Source organism: Ooceraea biroi, chromosome 10, assembly GCF_003672135.1.
Source record: "Ooceraea biroi isolate clonal line C1 chromosome 10, Obir_v5.4, whole genome shotgun sequence".
Lineage (NCBI taxonomy): Eukaryota > Metazoa > Arthropoda > Insecta > Hymenoptera > Formicidae > Ooceraea > Ooceraea biroi.
In genome coordinates this window covers 9,971,268-9,989,123 of record NC_039515.1, presented here as the reverse complement: position 1 = coordinate 9,989,123, position 17,856 = coordinate 9,971,268, and the positions used below count along the sequence as shown (strand labels likewise).

The 17,856-nt window shown below is 32.4% G+C and overlaps 1 protein-coding gene across 2 annotated transcripts; it reads left to right on the top strand.

Moving 5' to 3' along the window:
* Positions 1-2,206: 2,206 nt before the first annotated feature.
* Positions 2,207-9,953, top strand: LOC113562790 (cytochrome P450 4C1-like). 2 transcript variants are annotated; one of them, XM_026973245.1, is made up of 13 exons: positions 2,207-2,504; positions 3,109-3,358; positions 3,666-3,775; positions 4,016-4,106; positions 4,399-4,584; positions 4,804-4,900; positions 5,120-5,222; positions 5,460-5,553; positions 5,662-5,765; positions 6,088-6,156; positions 6,356-6,524; positions 8,165-8,344; positions 8,411-9,953. In XM_026973245.1, the coding sequence occupies exons 2-13, from the start codon at positions 3,202-3,204 to the stop codon at positions 8,593-8,595; spliced, it is 1,545 nt and encodes a 514-aa protein (XP_026829046.1). In that variant the 5' UTR covers positions 2,207-2,504; positions 3,109-3,201; the 3' UTR covers positions 8,596-9,953. The 2 variants fall into 2 exon arrangements, with proteins under 2 accessions (XP_026829046.1, XP_026829047.1); XM_026973246.1 differs by lacking the exon at positions 3,109-3,358 and having other exon boundaries at positions 2,208-2,504.
* The last annotated feature ends 7,903 nt before the right edge of the window (positions 9,954-17,856 follow it).

Genomic DNA, 17,856 nt, shown 5'->3' with positions numbered 1-17,856 from the left:
GTATTTTTATAAAACTATCTAATAAAGTTTTTTAATTGCAATACTGATGTATTTTGCACTTTTAACACCGATTTCTCGAGGTATCTTATATTAGGAGCACACTTTCTCGATCCTGCGTAAAGCTCTTTTTTCAAATTTTTTTAATTTTCAGAAAAAATATTTAAATTAGATTTTCATTTCACCAACCTAAAGCTTATTAAATTCTCTTCAAGATAACGTATTACATTTTAAAATTCTGCCTATAGATTTCCTTACATTCGGCAAAATCGATATGGTATCTCATAATCGGGGACTTTTCTCTATATTATTCAAATATTGTATTGTGGAGATTTGTAAAGTTTAGTATGCTATTGTTTACATTCTGTTCACACATTGAAGGACGAATTTGTTTCTATTTGGTAATTATATAATTTAACGGAGCACCCTCGGACGACCTTGACCTTGACATATATTATAAAGGTTACCTTCCTGAGTACTGTAAAAAAGATTTTAACTGTCGCTCGTTGTTTAACTAGGTTAGATTAGGTTAAAGCAGAGAATACTTTGTACTTATATTAAAACAAACTATTCTAAATATTAACGATTCACTGCTTTAAATGACTTTCCTTCCTTCGTTCATATACATATTCGTCGTTTATGTCTTTGAATATTCAAAATATTACTTCAACATAACTACTACATTTTCGAAATTTCTTTTGTTAATAACTTTTTAACAAACAACGAGCGACGGGTGAAACTTAGTGCGGGTTATTCGGGAAGGTAACCTTTGTAATATATGTCAAACTCAAGTCCTTGCTTCACTCAAACAGAATGGCTGAACATATGTGTGAATTTATGTGGCGTCGTCGTGTACATAAACTTAATATAGATCTATTTGAGCAACTTTTGAAAGATATTAAAACTATTTACCCAGAAAAAACCAATTAAAATTTATTATAACATGTATTACTTTTTGTAAAAACATAAAAAAATCAATACAATCAATACATATTCACTTAAATACAAATAGAGATCATTGTTAATTTTCTGAGAATTTATTATTAAAAAATGACCTTTTTATGAGAGTCGCCAATAATCCTTTTAAAGACTTTCATTTTAACCTGAGAGGAAGCTTTTTACAAAGTTTCATTAAAATCGGAGCCGTACCCTTTTCGGAACTTTATCCAATGATTTTGTGTCTCTTATAGGTAGGACAGTACATTTTAATGCAATTCATTTTTATAATGTAAATTGTTTTTATATATTTTATAACTTTTTTTCTGTTCTGCTAGTAAATTTTCTCTATGTGATTCATAATATTTTTTATTATAAATACCTTTACTTTCAAATAAATCATTTTTACGAGTTTTATAATTTTATGCAATGAATATGGTAGCGCTCGTCGTTTATGCAGTGAATTTGATAACGTTCATGACAATGAATATATACGTGTGTATGTGAGACTGAAAACTGAATACTGGAAATCAAAAGTGTTATTTTACATGGACGCGAGATCTCAGGATTGACTGCACCAAATTTACTCGCAATCGAAAGAGCGTATTAACATTATGTAATAAAAGTATCATTAGATTTTTTATTTCTGATCTTTGCTTCCGAGATTATTTTATCGGAAACTCTGACAAGTCAAAAACTCGAGATAAAGCTACTTGGTAGGACCTCGACCATGCAGCGCCAATGCCGTATCAAACGGCTATTTCTCATGCGACTATGTAGTTTTGTACTTGGCGTCGCGACGCTTGATCAGTAAAAATTTCTTTACGTAGCGAAATTTTTTTCGAGACGGATCTAATTAGATTGAATGATATGCAGAATTATACATACCGAAAACTATAAGACGAAATCAGAGACATGGTTTGGGTTTTGGCTTATGGGCAGTAACGTGCTCTCTTTTCTCTCTATTGCGTTGACTTGCAGTGGTTAAAGCTTAACATATTGCACTAAAAACTGTTTTTGCGAAAGTCGTCAGTTAAAATGGCATCAGTTATCATATTCATGCATATGTTATTTGGATAAAAAGTATAAAAAGTCATAAAGAATTACTTTTTATAAAATGTAGTATTTACATCATGATCACTTGTATCAAGTTAGCAATAAAAAAGGGATAGTGTAAAAACAGTATCGCTTATTTTATAATTATGATAATTCTGCAACATGGAACATGTTATGTCTACCTTATTATCTTATATAAGATTTATCTTATATAAGATGTTACTCGCAACTTCGCAGAAGTGTTGCAGTAACGATAGTGGCATCATCATTGTCGGCAACAGACATAACGATATTAAACGAACGTTATAACATATAATAACTCATAAATAATCAATAACTCCTTAATTATCGAAATTGTAGTTATCTCGTTATCATATCGTAACTTCAAAGAATTAATATAGTATTCAAGTGCATGTGCCTTTAAAAGTTTTCTGGAGCGAAAGAAGTAAGCAGAAATTTCACGATTTACATCATTTACTTTTTAAGAAGAACGTGGACTACTACTTTGGATTCTTGTAAGTTTATAAATTTGTCTTTCCAGTTATTGTATTCTGATATTATTTTATATTATTTCCGCATATTTCGGTTATTATTTCCGTACCATATGTGAGGATATTCGATTAGTTCGTAACAAATTTTAAAATAAAATTTAACTTAAAATATTTGTAAGTGTGACTCATTGTAATCATACATGTACTATGACTATGTACATTGTTGTAGGTATATAGTTGTAGTTTTGTCTCATAACCTTTCCCCATCCCATTTTCAGTTTATGATTGTCAGCAATGATAATACTGAACTTGTTCAAATATAATCTAAATAAAAATGTTGCTGTGCAAAAGGTATCGCAAGAATAGTTACACGAAAAATGTCATACTAATTGTCATATAATATACTCATTTTTTAAAAAATATTATAAGATTTAATAGTAAAGTAAGATGTTTTTATTATGCACTATTGTCGACAAATTCTAAATACTAAGGCGTATTTTACGTATTCTCCTATTTTCTTTCTGCATACATTATTTGTGCAGTTATCTTCAGATTTTCTTTACTAGTGAATAAAATCTTTTGTGAAACTAAATTCTTTTATTATCAAACAATTTACCATTTTTTACAGAGTATTACAGATAGAACATAATTAACATTTCACAAAACCCAGAGAGACGAAGCGAAGGAAAGTCGGATACCATTTTATATTACCCAATAAACGATGATTACCAGTGTACTACTCTCATGTGCTGTTATCGTATTTTTATATTATTATGTTATCCACCTTGCAAGATTTAGGCGTCTTATCAATCTTATTCCGGGACCACCAATGTTTCCAATTATCGGTGATCTTGAAATCATGTCTCTTACTTCACGTGGCAAGTTGAAAGTTTGCATAAATCTTCAATCTGATTTGTTACACAACTAATCAGAATTATTTATTAGCAAAATACAAAATAATTAGTAAAATACAAAATAAGAGACTAAATTAGACAATGAGAGGTACATTATTAACATAATGCTTTGCAGTTAATAATAGTTATTGAATTTAATATTTTAGTAAGTAAACTGATCGACTCTATTTTCTACAAATTTCTTAATTTTATAATGTGTACTCTCTATTACTAATATTAAGTGTTCAAACGTAACATCTTCGTAAATTGTTTTGTATTTTCTATATTTCAGAGAAATATATGGAAATAATAGTAACACGATTTAAAAAATATAATCCCATTTATAAATTTTGGCTCCTTACGATCGCTTATATTAGCATTAGCCATCCGGATGACATGCAGGTAAATTGATTGTAGATCAAGTTTATTTGTTATATAAAAGTTTCTCGATACTGACATAGATATTTTCTATCAATAATCATAAGTAAGAACTGATCAAATGATCCTTAATATATTTGCTCAAGTAGAACTTTCTAAGAACTTATCACGGAGTGATAAGTTTTCGCCTTACATTTTATTATTTGAACCTTGCTCTGTTTCTTAATTAAAATTATCATTTAATTTGATTTCTCTTGTTTTTAGACATTAATGAACAGCACGAGAAATAACGAGAAGGGCATGGCGTACAAATTACTTCATACATGGTTAGGAGACGGTCTTCTGCTTAGTAAAGGTATCACAATAAACTTAAAATTATTTTTCAGATCTAATGTATAAATATACACATATACACAGAAACTTGTTTTTGAATAATAACTTATACAGAGTATTTATATTTTCTGTTACTTAATATTCATGTGGCTCATATACTTGTATGTAATAGTTTAAAAAACAGATCGATGAAAAAGTAAATTATATATATATATGCATATTTTAATAATAATAAACTTAAATAAGTGGATAAATTTATTGTGTATCTCGTTAAAAACATCTTGATTAAAAGTGCCATCTTATTTTTATTTCAGGAGCAAAATGGCAAGAAAGGCGAAAGATTCTAACGCCTGCGTTTCACTTTCATATATTAAAAAGATTTTTTGATATCTTGATCGAGGAAAGCAATAATATGGCGAAATCATTGAAAGATATAAAAAACTCAACTGTCGAGGATTTAGAGTCTTTCATTAGCCGCCATACCTTGAATATAATAAGCGGTAAAACGAAAAGACTTGTAAATACAGGATAAAGAGAGGAAATAATTTGCTTTGCTTTGATCTAACTTTTTTAAAAAAACTGATAAAATTTATTTGAAAAAAATTATTAAATCAGACATTTGTTATGCGCTGTATTCCTGCATTAAATTAATATGGATAAGTACGTATGGTATATTACGTTAGCAAATGTTTGTTCAATCTTAACTCTTAAATTTATAGAAACTTCTATGGGCACTTCCTTGCGAAATCTAGATGAACTTGAACAACAGCAGTACCGCGAAGCAGTCTATGAGTTAGGAGACATACTATTTTACAGGTAATAATGCAAGAAATATTAAACATTAAACAATACATTCTATGTGATATATGATAAAAATTATAAGAAGATTTAAATTTAAATATATAAATTCTACGAATCCGCAAAAGTTTGAAACGCTTAAACAAGAGATATAGTTATATATTTTTCCGTACAATTATTATTAACTTAATTAAATTAAATTAATAATATTAAATTAATATTATATATTTTTCATAGGGTCTTCCGACCGTGGTATTACAGCGACATGACATTTCCGATCTCGCCGAGATACAAGGATCACGTTAAATGCCTGAAAATACTACACGAATTTACGGAAAAAGTAAGTAAAAATAGTAAAAATGTATTATACAAAATAAAAGTTGATAAGCAGAATTTTTGGAAGACAGATAATAAAGAATTTCATATAATACAGATGTATACATATATATCGCGTACGTTTTTGCGTTCATATGCGTCTAATGCGTTGCCGACGCTTTTTTAATAATGTTCGATTCATAAATTTGCATATAAATTATAGTTATATTATAGTTCTGTTATAATATATCTTATTATACAGGTTATTAAGGAAAGGAAACAATATCACGAATCCACTAATGGACGATTTCTAAATTTTGAAAAAGCTGGAGAAGATGAAGAAATGATAGGAGGAGGTGTGTCTAATGCAGAATATACATAGAATATCTACATTACCGAATTATTAATCTTTTTTACTAAAGTTATTTGTCTAAAGAAATTTTATTTGTTCTGTTTTATTTAAGGGAAGAAGAGACTTGCCATGTTGGATCTTTTGATAGCGGCGTCCAAAGATAGCAATTTGAGCGATCTGGATATTAGGGAAGAAGTCGATACCTTCATGTTTGAAGTAAATACTTCGCCTTCTTTATATTTTACAAAAATACTATCCAAACAGCGGTATGAACTGAACAAATAAAATAAAATAGCAAAAAGTTGTCAGTGCAGTATTCTGCGTTCCAAACTCTTTCTTGAAATTATTAAAACAATTCTCGATAAATATACCTAACATCTACAAAGACTGTTTTCAAGTAAAACTGTAAGCTAATTGTTGTTGATTTTATTAGTATATGATACGGTAAACGGTAGTTAATTAGAACAACTTATTCGATAATTACATGTGATTGTATACATATATAGGAAAACCATAATTTCTTCTTGTTATATTATAGGGTCATGATACCGTAGCAATGGCATTGATTTTCGCTATATTACTGTTAGCCGAACATAAGGATATTCAGGTTTTTATAATAAATTGTCATATTAGGATAGATATGATTAAGTAAGATCGACTAATTTCTTAAATTTTCATATTCTCATGTTAAAATGAAATTATTTTATATACAGAATTGCATGCTTATTACGGTATTTTTATTTAATTATTAACTATACGGATAGTTAAATGATCCAAACGTATCAAAATCTATTTTATGATGATAGGATCGTGTCAGAAATGAAGTCAATGCTGTGATGGAGGAGAACGGAGGAAAACTTACTATGGCAGCGTCACAGAATTTGACATATTTGGATAGATGTTTGAAGGAAGCGTTGAGATTGTATCCCAGTGTTTTCTACATTCTCCGAAAGTTAACGGAAGACGTAATGATGCGTAAGTAATTAAGTACTAATAACTATACTTATGTATATTGTGTATTTTGTATCGGGAGGTGCAAAGAAAATAACACATAGAACATAGAAATTAAATGTTTCATGCAATAATGTAAAGATGTTGCCGCATAAAAAGTTATCGTTCTTGGAACGACAATTTATTAAACTTAGTTTTCTTCTAAGGTATAATGAATTCATCAATACATAATTGAACGAAGTTATAAATTTAATCTAATATGCGAGAACGGTGTTTTATTAGGTGTTTTGGTTAATTTCCGCTGTTCGCATGTAGATGGCTTCAGCTGCAAATGTAGTGAACTGTGACAACTAGAACTCATGCTATATTAAAGGTTAGACATTTTTCAATAGAATTCAGTCCATTAAGGTTTACTTTTGCAAGCAGTAATATTTTTTTTAATGCAATTCAAAATGGAACGCGATAAGTTGTGTTTTCGATATGTTCTCCTCCACTACTTTGATATAAAGAAAACTACAGCTGAAGCACATTGAATATTAGTGGAGTCACCTTATGGTGACTCTGCTCCATCAGAAACAACATGCAGAGATTGGTTTCGACGATTCAAAAGTGATTTTGATGTGAAAGACAAGGGACGTCCAGGTCAGCCAAAAAAGTTTGAAGACGCCGAATTGCAAGCATTATTGGACCAAAATCAATCTCAAACACTCAAGGAATTGGCTGAAGCACTAAATGTTGCAGTTTCGACAGTTTCTGACCGTTTACATGCAATGAGAAAAATTCAAAAGGAAGGAAAATGGGTGCCACATGAACTGACCAAAGCGAACATGCTGAACCGTGCATCCATCGCCACTGCTTGCCAGACAGAAAAAAAAGTTTTTTGTATCGGATTGTCACTGGTGATGAAAAGTGGATCCATTATGACAATCCTAAACGCAAAAAATCATGGGTAGATCCAGGTCAACCATTCACGTCGGCGCCAAAACGCAATATTTACGGTCATAAGGCATTGCTCTGTATTTGGTGGGATCAAGAAGGTGTTGTGTACTATGAACTCTTAAAACCGAATAAAACTGTTACGGTTAACCCGTACCGACAACAATATTATACAGTTTGAAGCTAGCGTTGGATAACAAACGACCACAAATCGCACACAACAAAAGAAAAGTAATTCTGTTACACGACAATGCCCGGCCACATGTTGCAAAAGTCATCAAGGAAACGCTGACAGAGCTGAGAGGTTCTTCCTCATGCCGCGCATTCTCCAGACCTGGCCCCGTCTGATTACCACTTGTTCCGTTCAATGCAGTATAGAAGACACACGCTTTCGAGATTACGAAGAAGTCCGAAAGTGGGTGGATTGCTTCAAAACCTGAGTTGTTCTATTGCCGCGGAATTCATCTCTTACCAGAAAGACGGGAAAAAGTAATAACAAAACGATGGAAAATATTTTGATTGACTAATCAGTTCACTTATAATTGAAATAAATGTGTTTTTCAAGTAAAATAACAGCGGAAATTAATCAAAACACCTAATATTTATATAAGTGATAATTTATACGTGAACATTTACTTGGCACACACTGTAAATCCTATTTATTTACTAGTTTATTGCTGTTTTTATTAGAACAATCTGTAAGATATGCTTTATTTTGCTATTTTTAGAATCATATCTAGTGCCTGCTGGAACGCAAGTGTATGTTGACATTCTCAGTCTTCACAAAAATCCTGAATTCTGGCCAAATCCAGAGGTGTTCGATCCAGATAGATTTTTGCCAGAACTGGTGCAAAATCGTCATCCTTTTGCTTATGTACCGTTTAGCGCAGGATCGCGGAATTGCATAGGTAATCCACGAAATGCTTGTACTCCTTTGCGTGCAAAGCAGATTATAATGCGTTTACTCATAACAGGTCAACGATTTGCCATGATGGAAATGAAGGTTGTAGTTGCTTTCCTGGTGCATAAATTTTATTTGGAGCCCATGCAACGCGCGGCAGACGTTCGACTTACAGGCAATATAATACTTCGTCCTGCGCACCCGGTACGCGTAAAATTTGTCCCAGTCCAAGGTGCACACGCAACGAAAGTTGCATAGGAACACGAACATACATAAAAACCTAACATGTTTAAAGGAAAAATGATAAATTATTTCGTGCATTGTCGCATGACATGAATCAATATCACAAATAAGATAATTATTGTATACATATGAATGTCTAATAGGAATATGCATGATACTTATTCAGATTGATTGGCTTGCTTTGAGTACTTTTCTTGACTAGTCTAATTTAGGATATGATAAGGGAAAAAACAATATTTTTTTATATACTAGACATTAATCACTTTTATCGCGTTGATTTATAATCAAGGTTTCTTTTTCATTCTTATATTCTCGATAATAAAATATCAATGTATATTTATTACAATTTGTATTGCTCTTGCTGTGTCTCCAAGCTGCCCGCAAGTCTGTAGTGCTCAAGGTTTTTCTTAGTGAGTTCACGTGTACTATTTTGAACAAAGGATTATTGGTTACAATAGTACCGGTTAACGCAGTTTAGACAACATTACGTCATGACTTTTTATTATAATTTATGGCCTGTATTCGAGAATCCATGGCGAGTCACTAGTACCATAACGCTGAACCGTTTTGAAATTACACGATAAATTCAGCAGGATAGGATTTCAGCAACGCAGGATGGTTGACGCGACTCGATATAACAAGGTACAAAGGGTGGGAATCGAAAAACTCTTCCTTTATCGACACACCTGGCAATTTATTAATCGTCAAAGAACACAACGTTTCAACCAGTAGTTTTGGTCCTTTTCAAGTGTGAATGTCCAAGAATTAAATATTATAATGTCTTTTTCTAAAATAAACAATCAATTAACACATACACAGCATAAATATAATAAAAACTTTTCTTTTCTCCGAGTACCTATCTGTTACTTAATATAATTATTGGTGTCTTTTTCTGGCAGTAAGTGTGGTTAATCTATTAGTTTTTATTATATTTATGCCGATAATTACTTCCAAATCATCTGTTCATAGCTCTATGCAAATCTATGCAAATGATTAATGCAGTATAGCGTAAAGTATTACGTGCAAAACCTCATCTCAGAGAGAAATCATAAGAAAAAATTTATTATCTCCAAACCCAGAATATTATATGAAAATGTATTACGATTAAAGAAAAAATATAGACGTTTGAAGAATATAGTCAACGAAATAAAAAGAAAAAAATACATCACGAACAGTGAACAGACATTATGCACAAGTGACAATAAAGAAAGAATTAACAAAACTGCATCTGCGATGCAACAACAATTTATAGACATGGTATTGAGAAACAATAATGTAGCACCACAGGTATAAAATTTCCATACGTTCCTAATAATTCCTAATAATGTCATTACAATTAATGTTATTACAATTAATAAAATATAACTTATCACTTATTAGTTATTGTTTTTTTTCAAATTTTGTATAACATTTTTTTATAAACAGCTATACATTTCGCAAATTATCATTTTATAATTGAATTGAATACATGTATCAGAAGTACAATAAATTAACATTTTTAATTAATTGTATTATAATAGGAGCTTACTGATATTTCTTGCAATTGTGGTAAGTGATTTAAATGTATTATATTAAATTTAAAATTTAATCATTTTTCAATCAAGTATGATTTATTTTCTTCAATCAAGTATGAATTATAATCGTTATATAAATATATTATATATATATAATGTATAGTATTATTTTTTAATTGTAATAATAAATTAAAATTAAAATAATTGTAAATATAATTCTGCAATACTAATGTTTTTACATACTCATTTGAATAATATTTGAATAATACACCGTATTAATATTATTTCTCCAATATTTATTATTATGTTATGTTCCGACTGTCCGTGATTATAACTGCAGGTATGTTTAGATACGAGGATACTTCCCGAGGATCGCGAAGCTAATTGTTTTCGGAGGCGAGGGAAAGAAATCCCGTCGACTCTTCTCGTGATCAAATTACTGTCGGGTCTGAAAGCTCAAAAATATCCTCTCCGGTTGAATTTAATTGATCGAGCAACTCTAAATATCCGTCGGAGCAGATTTCGCAATTGTAAAACGGCGCGTACCCAGCAAGGTCTCTATCACAAATTACGCACGTAGGAACGTGCCGTCTCAATCCCACTATTAAATCGTGTTTTGATAACAAAGTATAATTTTGTTTTTGTGAAGGAAAAATTCTGTTAACGAAGCAAATGGTACAAAATAGAGAACCGTCTATAGGTCGGAGATACGCCGTATATCTCATGCACGCGACCACGCCGGATCGCCGTTGATACTCTAGTACTAAATCGGTACGCCGGGAAGGGTTCGATATTCCGCGACACATCACACGTTTGGTTTACGGTTTTATTCCGTTGTGATTAGAACTTGTTTGTATATTAAAACTCTTGGATGGGTGGTAACACTGGATATGAACTCGGAATCTCGATTTCTTTACGGTTCAATCCGAACAACTCTCGTAATTTATAAACAACTCGACGAGGATCACCCTTACGGATGTTGCGGTAATCAGGATAATTGTAGTCCAAAGTGAATTCGCGGGTTACGTACGGAATTTGCTTTGATAATGCTCGGTCGGTTTCTAGATTCGTTAATTTTTGGATGAGAGGAAACGGGTCCTGATTATTTGAGTAAGCAAGTCGGAGATGATAACGGAGCTTCTTTTCCTGGAATCTACGCCCCTTTTTAGTAGGCATGGAAATGAATTGAATTATATTTATCCGCGGATTCCTGTAGGATTATGGTCACAAATTAGGGCCACACTCTTCGGCAGCGCCAACCTGAACAACTAGGGCCACACTCTTCGGCAGCGCCAGTTGCAAATCCTCCAGGAAATCAGAATGAACAATTTGAACGAAAACAAGAAATATAGAGAAGAAGCTTCATTAATTTTCAGTAACTGTTCCTTTAAAGTAAAGTTATTTATTGATACTATATGAGTGTGATGATCGGGTTCGGAAACGCAGTGTCGCAAATAAATCTACCTTGTCGTGGCTCTGGAGTGAGAGCAGTCGCCACAGTCTCGCTAACACTAGATGCTCGGAATTTATTCTTAAACGTAGAGATCAGACTCGACACCCAAGACTACGAAAACGCTTAACGAAATTGATTACTTATTGCTGCACTTATAACTGAGTTCCCTGGCCTTCTGAAGGCCCTTTTATATTGTGGACGAAGAGGCGGGTGGTTGAAAATATCGATGGTGGGACTGATTTTCCACCAATAATGTTTAGGAAAATCGGGCCCGCGTCTTCGTCTCGACGGTTATCTCGGTTCTGTGGAGGGAGGCCCTTCGCGTAAACATCCCTGTACAGAACCTTAATACCTAAGTTAATTAATTACGTAGTTCGCCTTATGATTATAATATTTTCCTCTCGGTATTAATTTCCTGATTGCAAAATGGATCTTCTGGGATTTTGAATGATTGTTGTATCTGTTTTTAATCCAAAGATATGTGTATTAAAAGAAATAATGCTTATTTTGAAGACTGTAATCGTATTAAATTCCGTCTATATGATCATTTGCATTCAGGAAAATAATAATATAAAGTTTCCTAAATTATAAAATCGCTATATATATATATATATATATAGCGATTTTATAATTTAGGAAACTTTATATTATATATATATATAATATGATATTATATATATATTTTAAGGTTTTAGAACGTGCTAGAAGGTTCTAGAAAGATGCTGGTATGCGCGGATGTTTACACTATTTTATTGCCGGGCTCGCGATAACGCTCGCTACGGCTAGCAGGCTTGCCTGCCGGAGCCTTCGAAAATCGTTCGAGAACCTTCCATCCGATGAAGGGTTACTGACGTAACAATTAATTAATTATATACTTATTATTATTTTAAAGTAGTCAAGTGGTACCCTAATACGAGGGCGGTTTGATAAATAACTTGGTTTGATATTAAAAAGACTAATTTGAGTTTTGAAACGTACTTTATTTTTCGACATAGTCCCCTCAAAGTTCAACGCACTTGTTCCAACGTTTTTTCAGGTTCGTGATTCCTTCGCAGAAGTGGGTTTCTTCGAGGCCCTCAAAATACGCGTTTACCTCTTGTATGACCTCTTCATTTGATCCAAATTTTTGTCCAGCCAGGAAAGTGTTAAGTTTTGGGAACAGATGGTAATCCGAGGGAGCTAGATCGGGTGAATAAGGTGGGTGCGGAAGCATTTGAAATCGTAGTTCTGTCAATTTTCGCTGAGAGACACGGCTTGAATGCGAGGGTGCGTTGTCATGGTGGAACAACACCTTCTTTTTGGCCATTCCCGGACGTTTTGCCGCGATCGCTGCCTTTAGTTTCTCCAAAAGTGATGCGTAGTATGCTCCAGTAATGGTTTTCCCCTTCTCCAAGTAGTCAATCAGGAGAATTCCTTTCGCGTCCCAAAAAACTGAAGCCATCACTTTTCCAGCACTTCGCCTTTTTCAGAGCCGATTCCCCTCGTGCGGTCCACTATTTAGACTGTTGTTTCGTTTCCGGCATATTGTAATGAATCCAAATTTCATCCATAGTCACAAAACGCCGCAAAAAATCTGTTGGATTCTTCTTAAACACTTCCAAACAGTCGGCCGATATTCGCATGCGATTTCGCTTTTGCTCCGGAGTGAGCAGACGCGGTACCCATCTTGCGCAAAGTTTTTTCATGTCTAATTCATTATGCAAAATAAAATGAACCCGCTCAGTTGAGATGCCCATGGCCTCTGTTAACTTGCGCACTTTTACTCGTCTGTCAGCCAAAACCATATCATGGACTTTATCGATAATTTCTGGCGTCACAGCTGTTTTTCGAGCTCCAGGACGTGGTGCATCTTCGATGCTTGTTCTGCCACGCTTGAACTCATTTACCCAAAGTCGAACGGTTTCATAAGAAGGGCATGAGTCACCCAATGTAAGTAAAATCCTCTCATGAATTTCCTTCGCTGTTTTCCCTTCCAGAAAAAAGAACTGAATTACACCACGAATTCCTATTTTATCCATTTCTTACTGGCACTTAAAACACTTGTGGTTAAGTAACTGCCAAACAACGAATTAACATCAGAATGACTTGTGACCATAGAATATTCATCCTTAAGAAGGAAACTTTATGACCACATATACGAATGTCGCTGTCGCTCTCTATTAGTATGCGAACCAAGTTACTTATCAAACCACCCTCGTATTTCTTGTACTCTAATATTGCTTTATTTGAATTTTATTTCAGGCAAGATGTTATGCAGTAGAAGATAAATTGTTTTGTATTAGTATTTATCGAAGAATACGTTTCTCGTAAAATTTTTTATCAAAATATCTATTATGTCCATCTAGCAACACCTTAGATACTCAATTAAGAAACACAAGTACCTAAAAGCAATTCAATTTAAGTATTTTACCTAAAAGCAATTCAATTTAAGTATTTTATCTAAATATTTCTCATGCATACTCTCTTATCGCATGACGACATTGAAGTACTTGGCGTGCCCGGGTCGCATTAAAATATACAAAACTGATCTACCTATTATCTGTACTTTAAATGTAAATTATTTGTATCGACTTGTAAGTAATGAAAAGAGATATTTATAATCACTTTACTAGTCTGTACAACTGTAAATATGTTTATTTTAATATTATCTAACTAAAAAGATTTGCGAGTCATTATTGCAAATCGAGATGCAAGATACAGTACAAATCAAGATACTGTAGAAATTTATACGAATTTTATAAGAATATTTACAAGAAAACATGTCCAATGCGACCCGACTGACGTCCCAGCTGATACGTGCAGCGAAAAGTGTGAAAAGAATTTCAGAAAAAATGCAAGAAGGAGAAGATGTAAGTATTGTTTATGTCATATTTATATTAATATTCTTTATCCCCAATACAAGAAGGTTAATCAGCCAGAAATCAATGATTAAATCAAACAAACTTGTCGACGAATACTGGCAGTTTTATTTCCACACAATGAGTGCACAACGTTTCGATCTTTCATCAGGTCCTTATCAAGTGCTTAATATAAGTCAATCTCTAAAATAATACAAAAATGCATGTAAGAAAACAAGGGGGGTTATTATAATGATATAAAAGGAACTTACTGATTGAGAAAGACTTAACAATATTCACTAAGAAGATGGAATTAAATCTTAACGTGTCCGTATTATAATAACCCCCCTTGTTTTCTTACATGCATTTTTGTATTATTTTAGAGATTGACTTATATTAAGCACTTGATAAGGACCTGATGAAAGGTCGAAACGTTGTGCACTCATTGTGTGGAAATAAAACTGTCAGTATTCGTCGACAAGTTTGTTTGATTTAATATTCTTTATATTATATTTAATAGTGTTGTGCCCGGGGATGACGGAGCCATCCGGTGTGTCGGGCAGTCGACCATCGCACAGTGTCGGATTTTATCAAAAACTTGGCCATAATTCTAAATCATGTTTTAAATGCAAATTTATAAGATTTTAAGTGTACAATTACTTTAAATGCATTAATAATACATAAGATGAATACATAAGTTGAATTAAATAACTATATATTATTATACATACTATAGCAACACAGGCGCGCGCTATGCGCGCGCTATTTTATTTTATTTTTCACGATGAAATAAATAACACATATTTATCAATATAACCGCACTGACAGCCACTATGACATTCTGACATTCGCAACACGAAGTTCAAGCCACACGAAGTTTGAGCCAAGCGAGATAACCAATCAGCATCGCGGAAAAGAGGCCTCAATATTCGATAAAAAAGAACTTCAAGAAGTTAACACGCCTTTTTTAGAATAGGATAAATTAACTACATATTGTTATTATTATTATTATGTACAATTATTCTGCGCTTGCATTCGGCGGTAGGTCGGACTAATATAGCGATTGTTAATAATTAATAACTCGTTAACTATTGCGAAAATTTCAAAACGGCAAAGGACTTTTCTTCTCAGTTCGATGCGTTCTACCCGCTCACGAGCGCTTCATACACAATTCTGGGACACCCTGTATATGGATCAGACGAAATCAAAAGTCTTTTCATTACATCTTCTATATTTTTGCTGCGTGAGCATTTTCTTGCATAATTTTCTCTATATTTTCTTATATCTTTATGCCTAGCTTCTTGGGCCTCTTCCGAAAGCATACCAATTGGTAAAATGCATGATGATATTACTATGGGACTATGAATTAGTATTTTATGTACAGTAGTACTCATATAATACCATGGATATAATTCTACATACATTTTAGCAGTATCCAAACTAAATTGTTCAAATTTAGATATATTTATAGAATATCCTGAAGAAATAACTTGTAAAATACATCGAAACCTGTTAATTATATTAAGATCTAATCCTGTTATTTCAGTCGATATCTCAGCATCATTAAAAAAGCGACGAGCAGTGTTTCCATCATCAGAATTTCCATATGTGGATTTAGGTATATCAACTATTAGTCCCATTTTAATCTTAAATTCATGTTGAATACGCTTTTTATTTTCAGCAACTATTTTTTTCTCATTAACAACTCTAACTTGTCACTATTTTATTGGTAATTTATAAGATACATGTAACAAATTTTCAAAAAAACGTATCCAAGCATGTAACGTAGACAATCCGAATTTTGAGGCCGTCTCATCAACATTAGTTTTTAAAACTAAATCAATATTATTAAAATGTTTTTTATATGTTGTATATAAAATTGAATGTTTAGATTGTGATGCGTGTTACGTTGACCAAACTAAGAGGCATCTCGATCGAAACGGATCAAGGAGCATAGATCTGACATTTTAAAACGCGATAGTTGTCTTTCCGTGGTCAGTAAACATAGAGTTAATATAGATCATGAATTTGACTGGGACAATGTTAAAGTTTTGCATCACGAAAGTCATTTAAGGAAAAGAGAAATCGCGGAAATGTGTTTCATTAAAAGACACTCTAATGCGATAAACATACAGAGGGACACAGACAATTTGCCAGGTGTTTATGACTCCATCCTGAAAAATACCTAGTTGTGTGGTGGAATGTTAGTCGATAGATGATCACTGTACAACTATTGTCACATTGAGATGCTCCTTGAAAAGTTTCCAGTTATTTTCAGCCAGTGAGTGCTTTTCGTTTTCTTTCGTTTTTTATATTAAATTGTTTCTTAGATTAACTTGTAATTGAATATTGTTTCAGAAAATAACTGTTATTGTATTGTGCACTTGATAAAGGCCCGAAACGTCGTGCTTTTTCGAATAATAATAATAAACTAGCCAGAATGGTCGACTAATAAATGTTTTTTTCCTGAGTTAAATTTGTCTGGCGAAAGTAAAGTATTCTTTGTGAAATTATTAAAATTTGTTGGTGTTAAACCACATAAATAAATACAAAAAATAAACAGAAGCAAGAGCGAAGCTGGGTGTAGTTGCTTATTATTATTATTATAGATTGAACATCAATCTTGTGACTCACAAACATTTCAGTCTACGTTAGACCATCATCAGTGTGCAGAATTAACGGAATGGGTTGACGGCTACTCAACCTGTGTTTTTTGAATGTTAGACAATATAATGCATATAAAAATATAAAAATAAAATAAAAATAAAAAAGTAAGAAGAGAAAAGAGTTAAAATAGCAGTGCAAATAGTTAAACAGTGAGATAAAATGATAAATCATAAAAGGCTCAACATACCGTAAACCAAGAATTCAGCACTAATACATATAACACAAATCGCAGAACAGATCGCATTCGTTTCACCTGACGCATGTGGGAGCTCATTACCCTGTATTGTTTATAATATATTATAATAGTTATACAATAAAATGTGGTATCGAAAAAATAAATATTCAACAATAAATAATCAACAGTAGAGAGTCAGATGTAAATAAAATTAATTAAAATAAAAGAATAAAAAACAATATAATACGTCGTACAATAACAGTGTATAAGAACAATAACTAAATAACAATAATCCGGTCATGGAATAAAATGTATAAAAGTGTATAAAAAATAATAAATAATAATTAAAATGTGTCGAAGTGTATAAGCAGTAGACGTGTATAAAAACAGTAAATGATAACAGGTAATAAATTAGATATAAATCCGGTCATGAAATGAAATGTATAAAAGTGTATAAAAATAAATAATAATTAAAATGTGTCGAAGTGTATAAGCAGTAGACGTGTATAAAAACAGTAAATAATAACAGGTAATAAATTAGATATAAATAATAATACGAAAATATACATATAACTAACCATTGAGCGCAACAAGATGGTCAGGAACCGCTTCCGTTGAGTGTTATAGAGC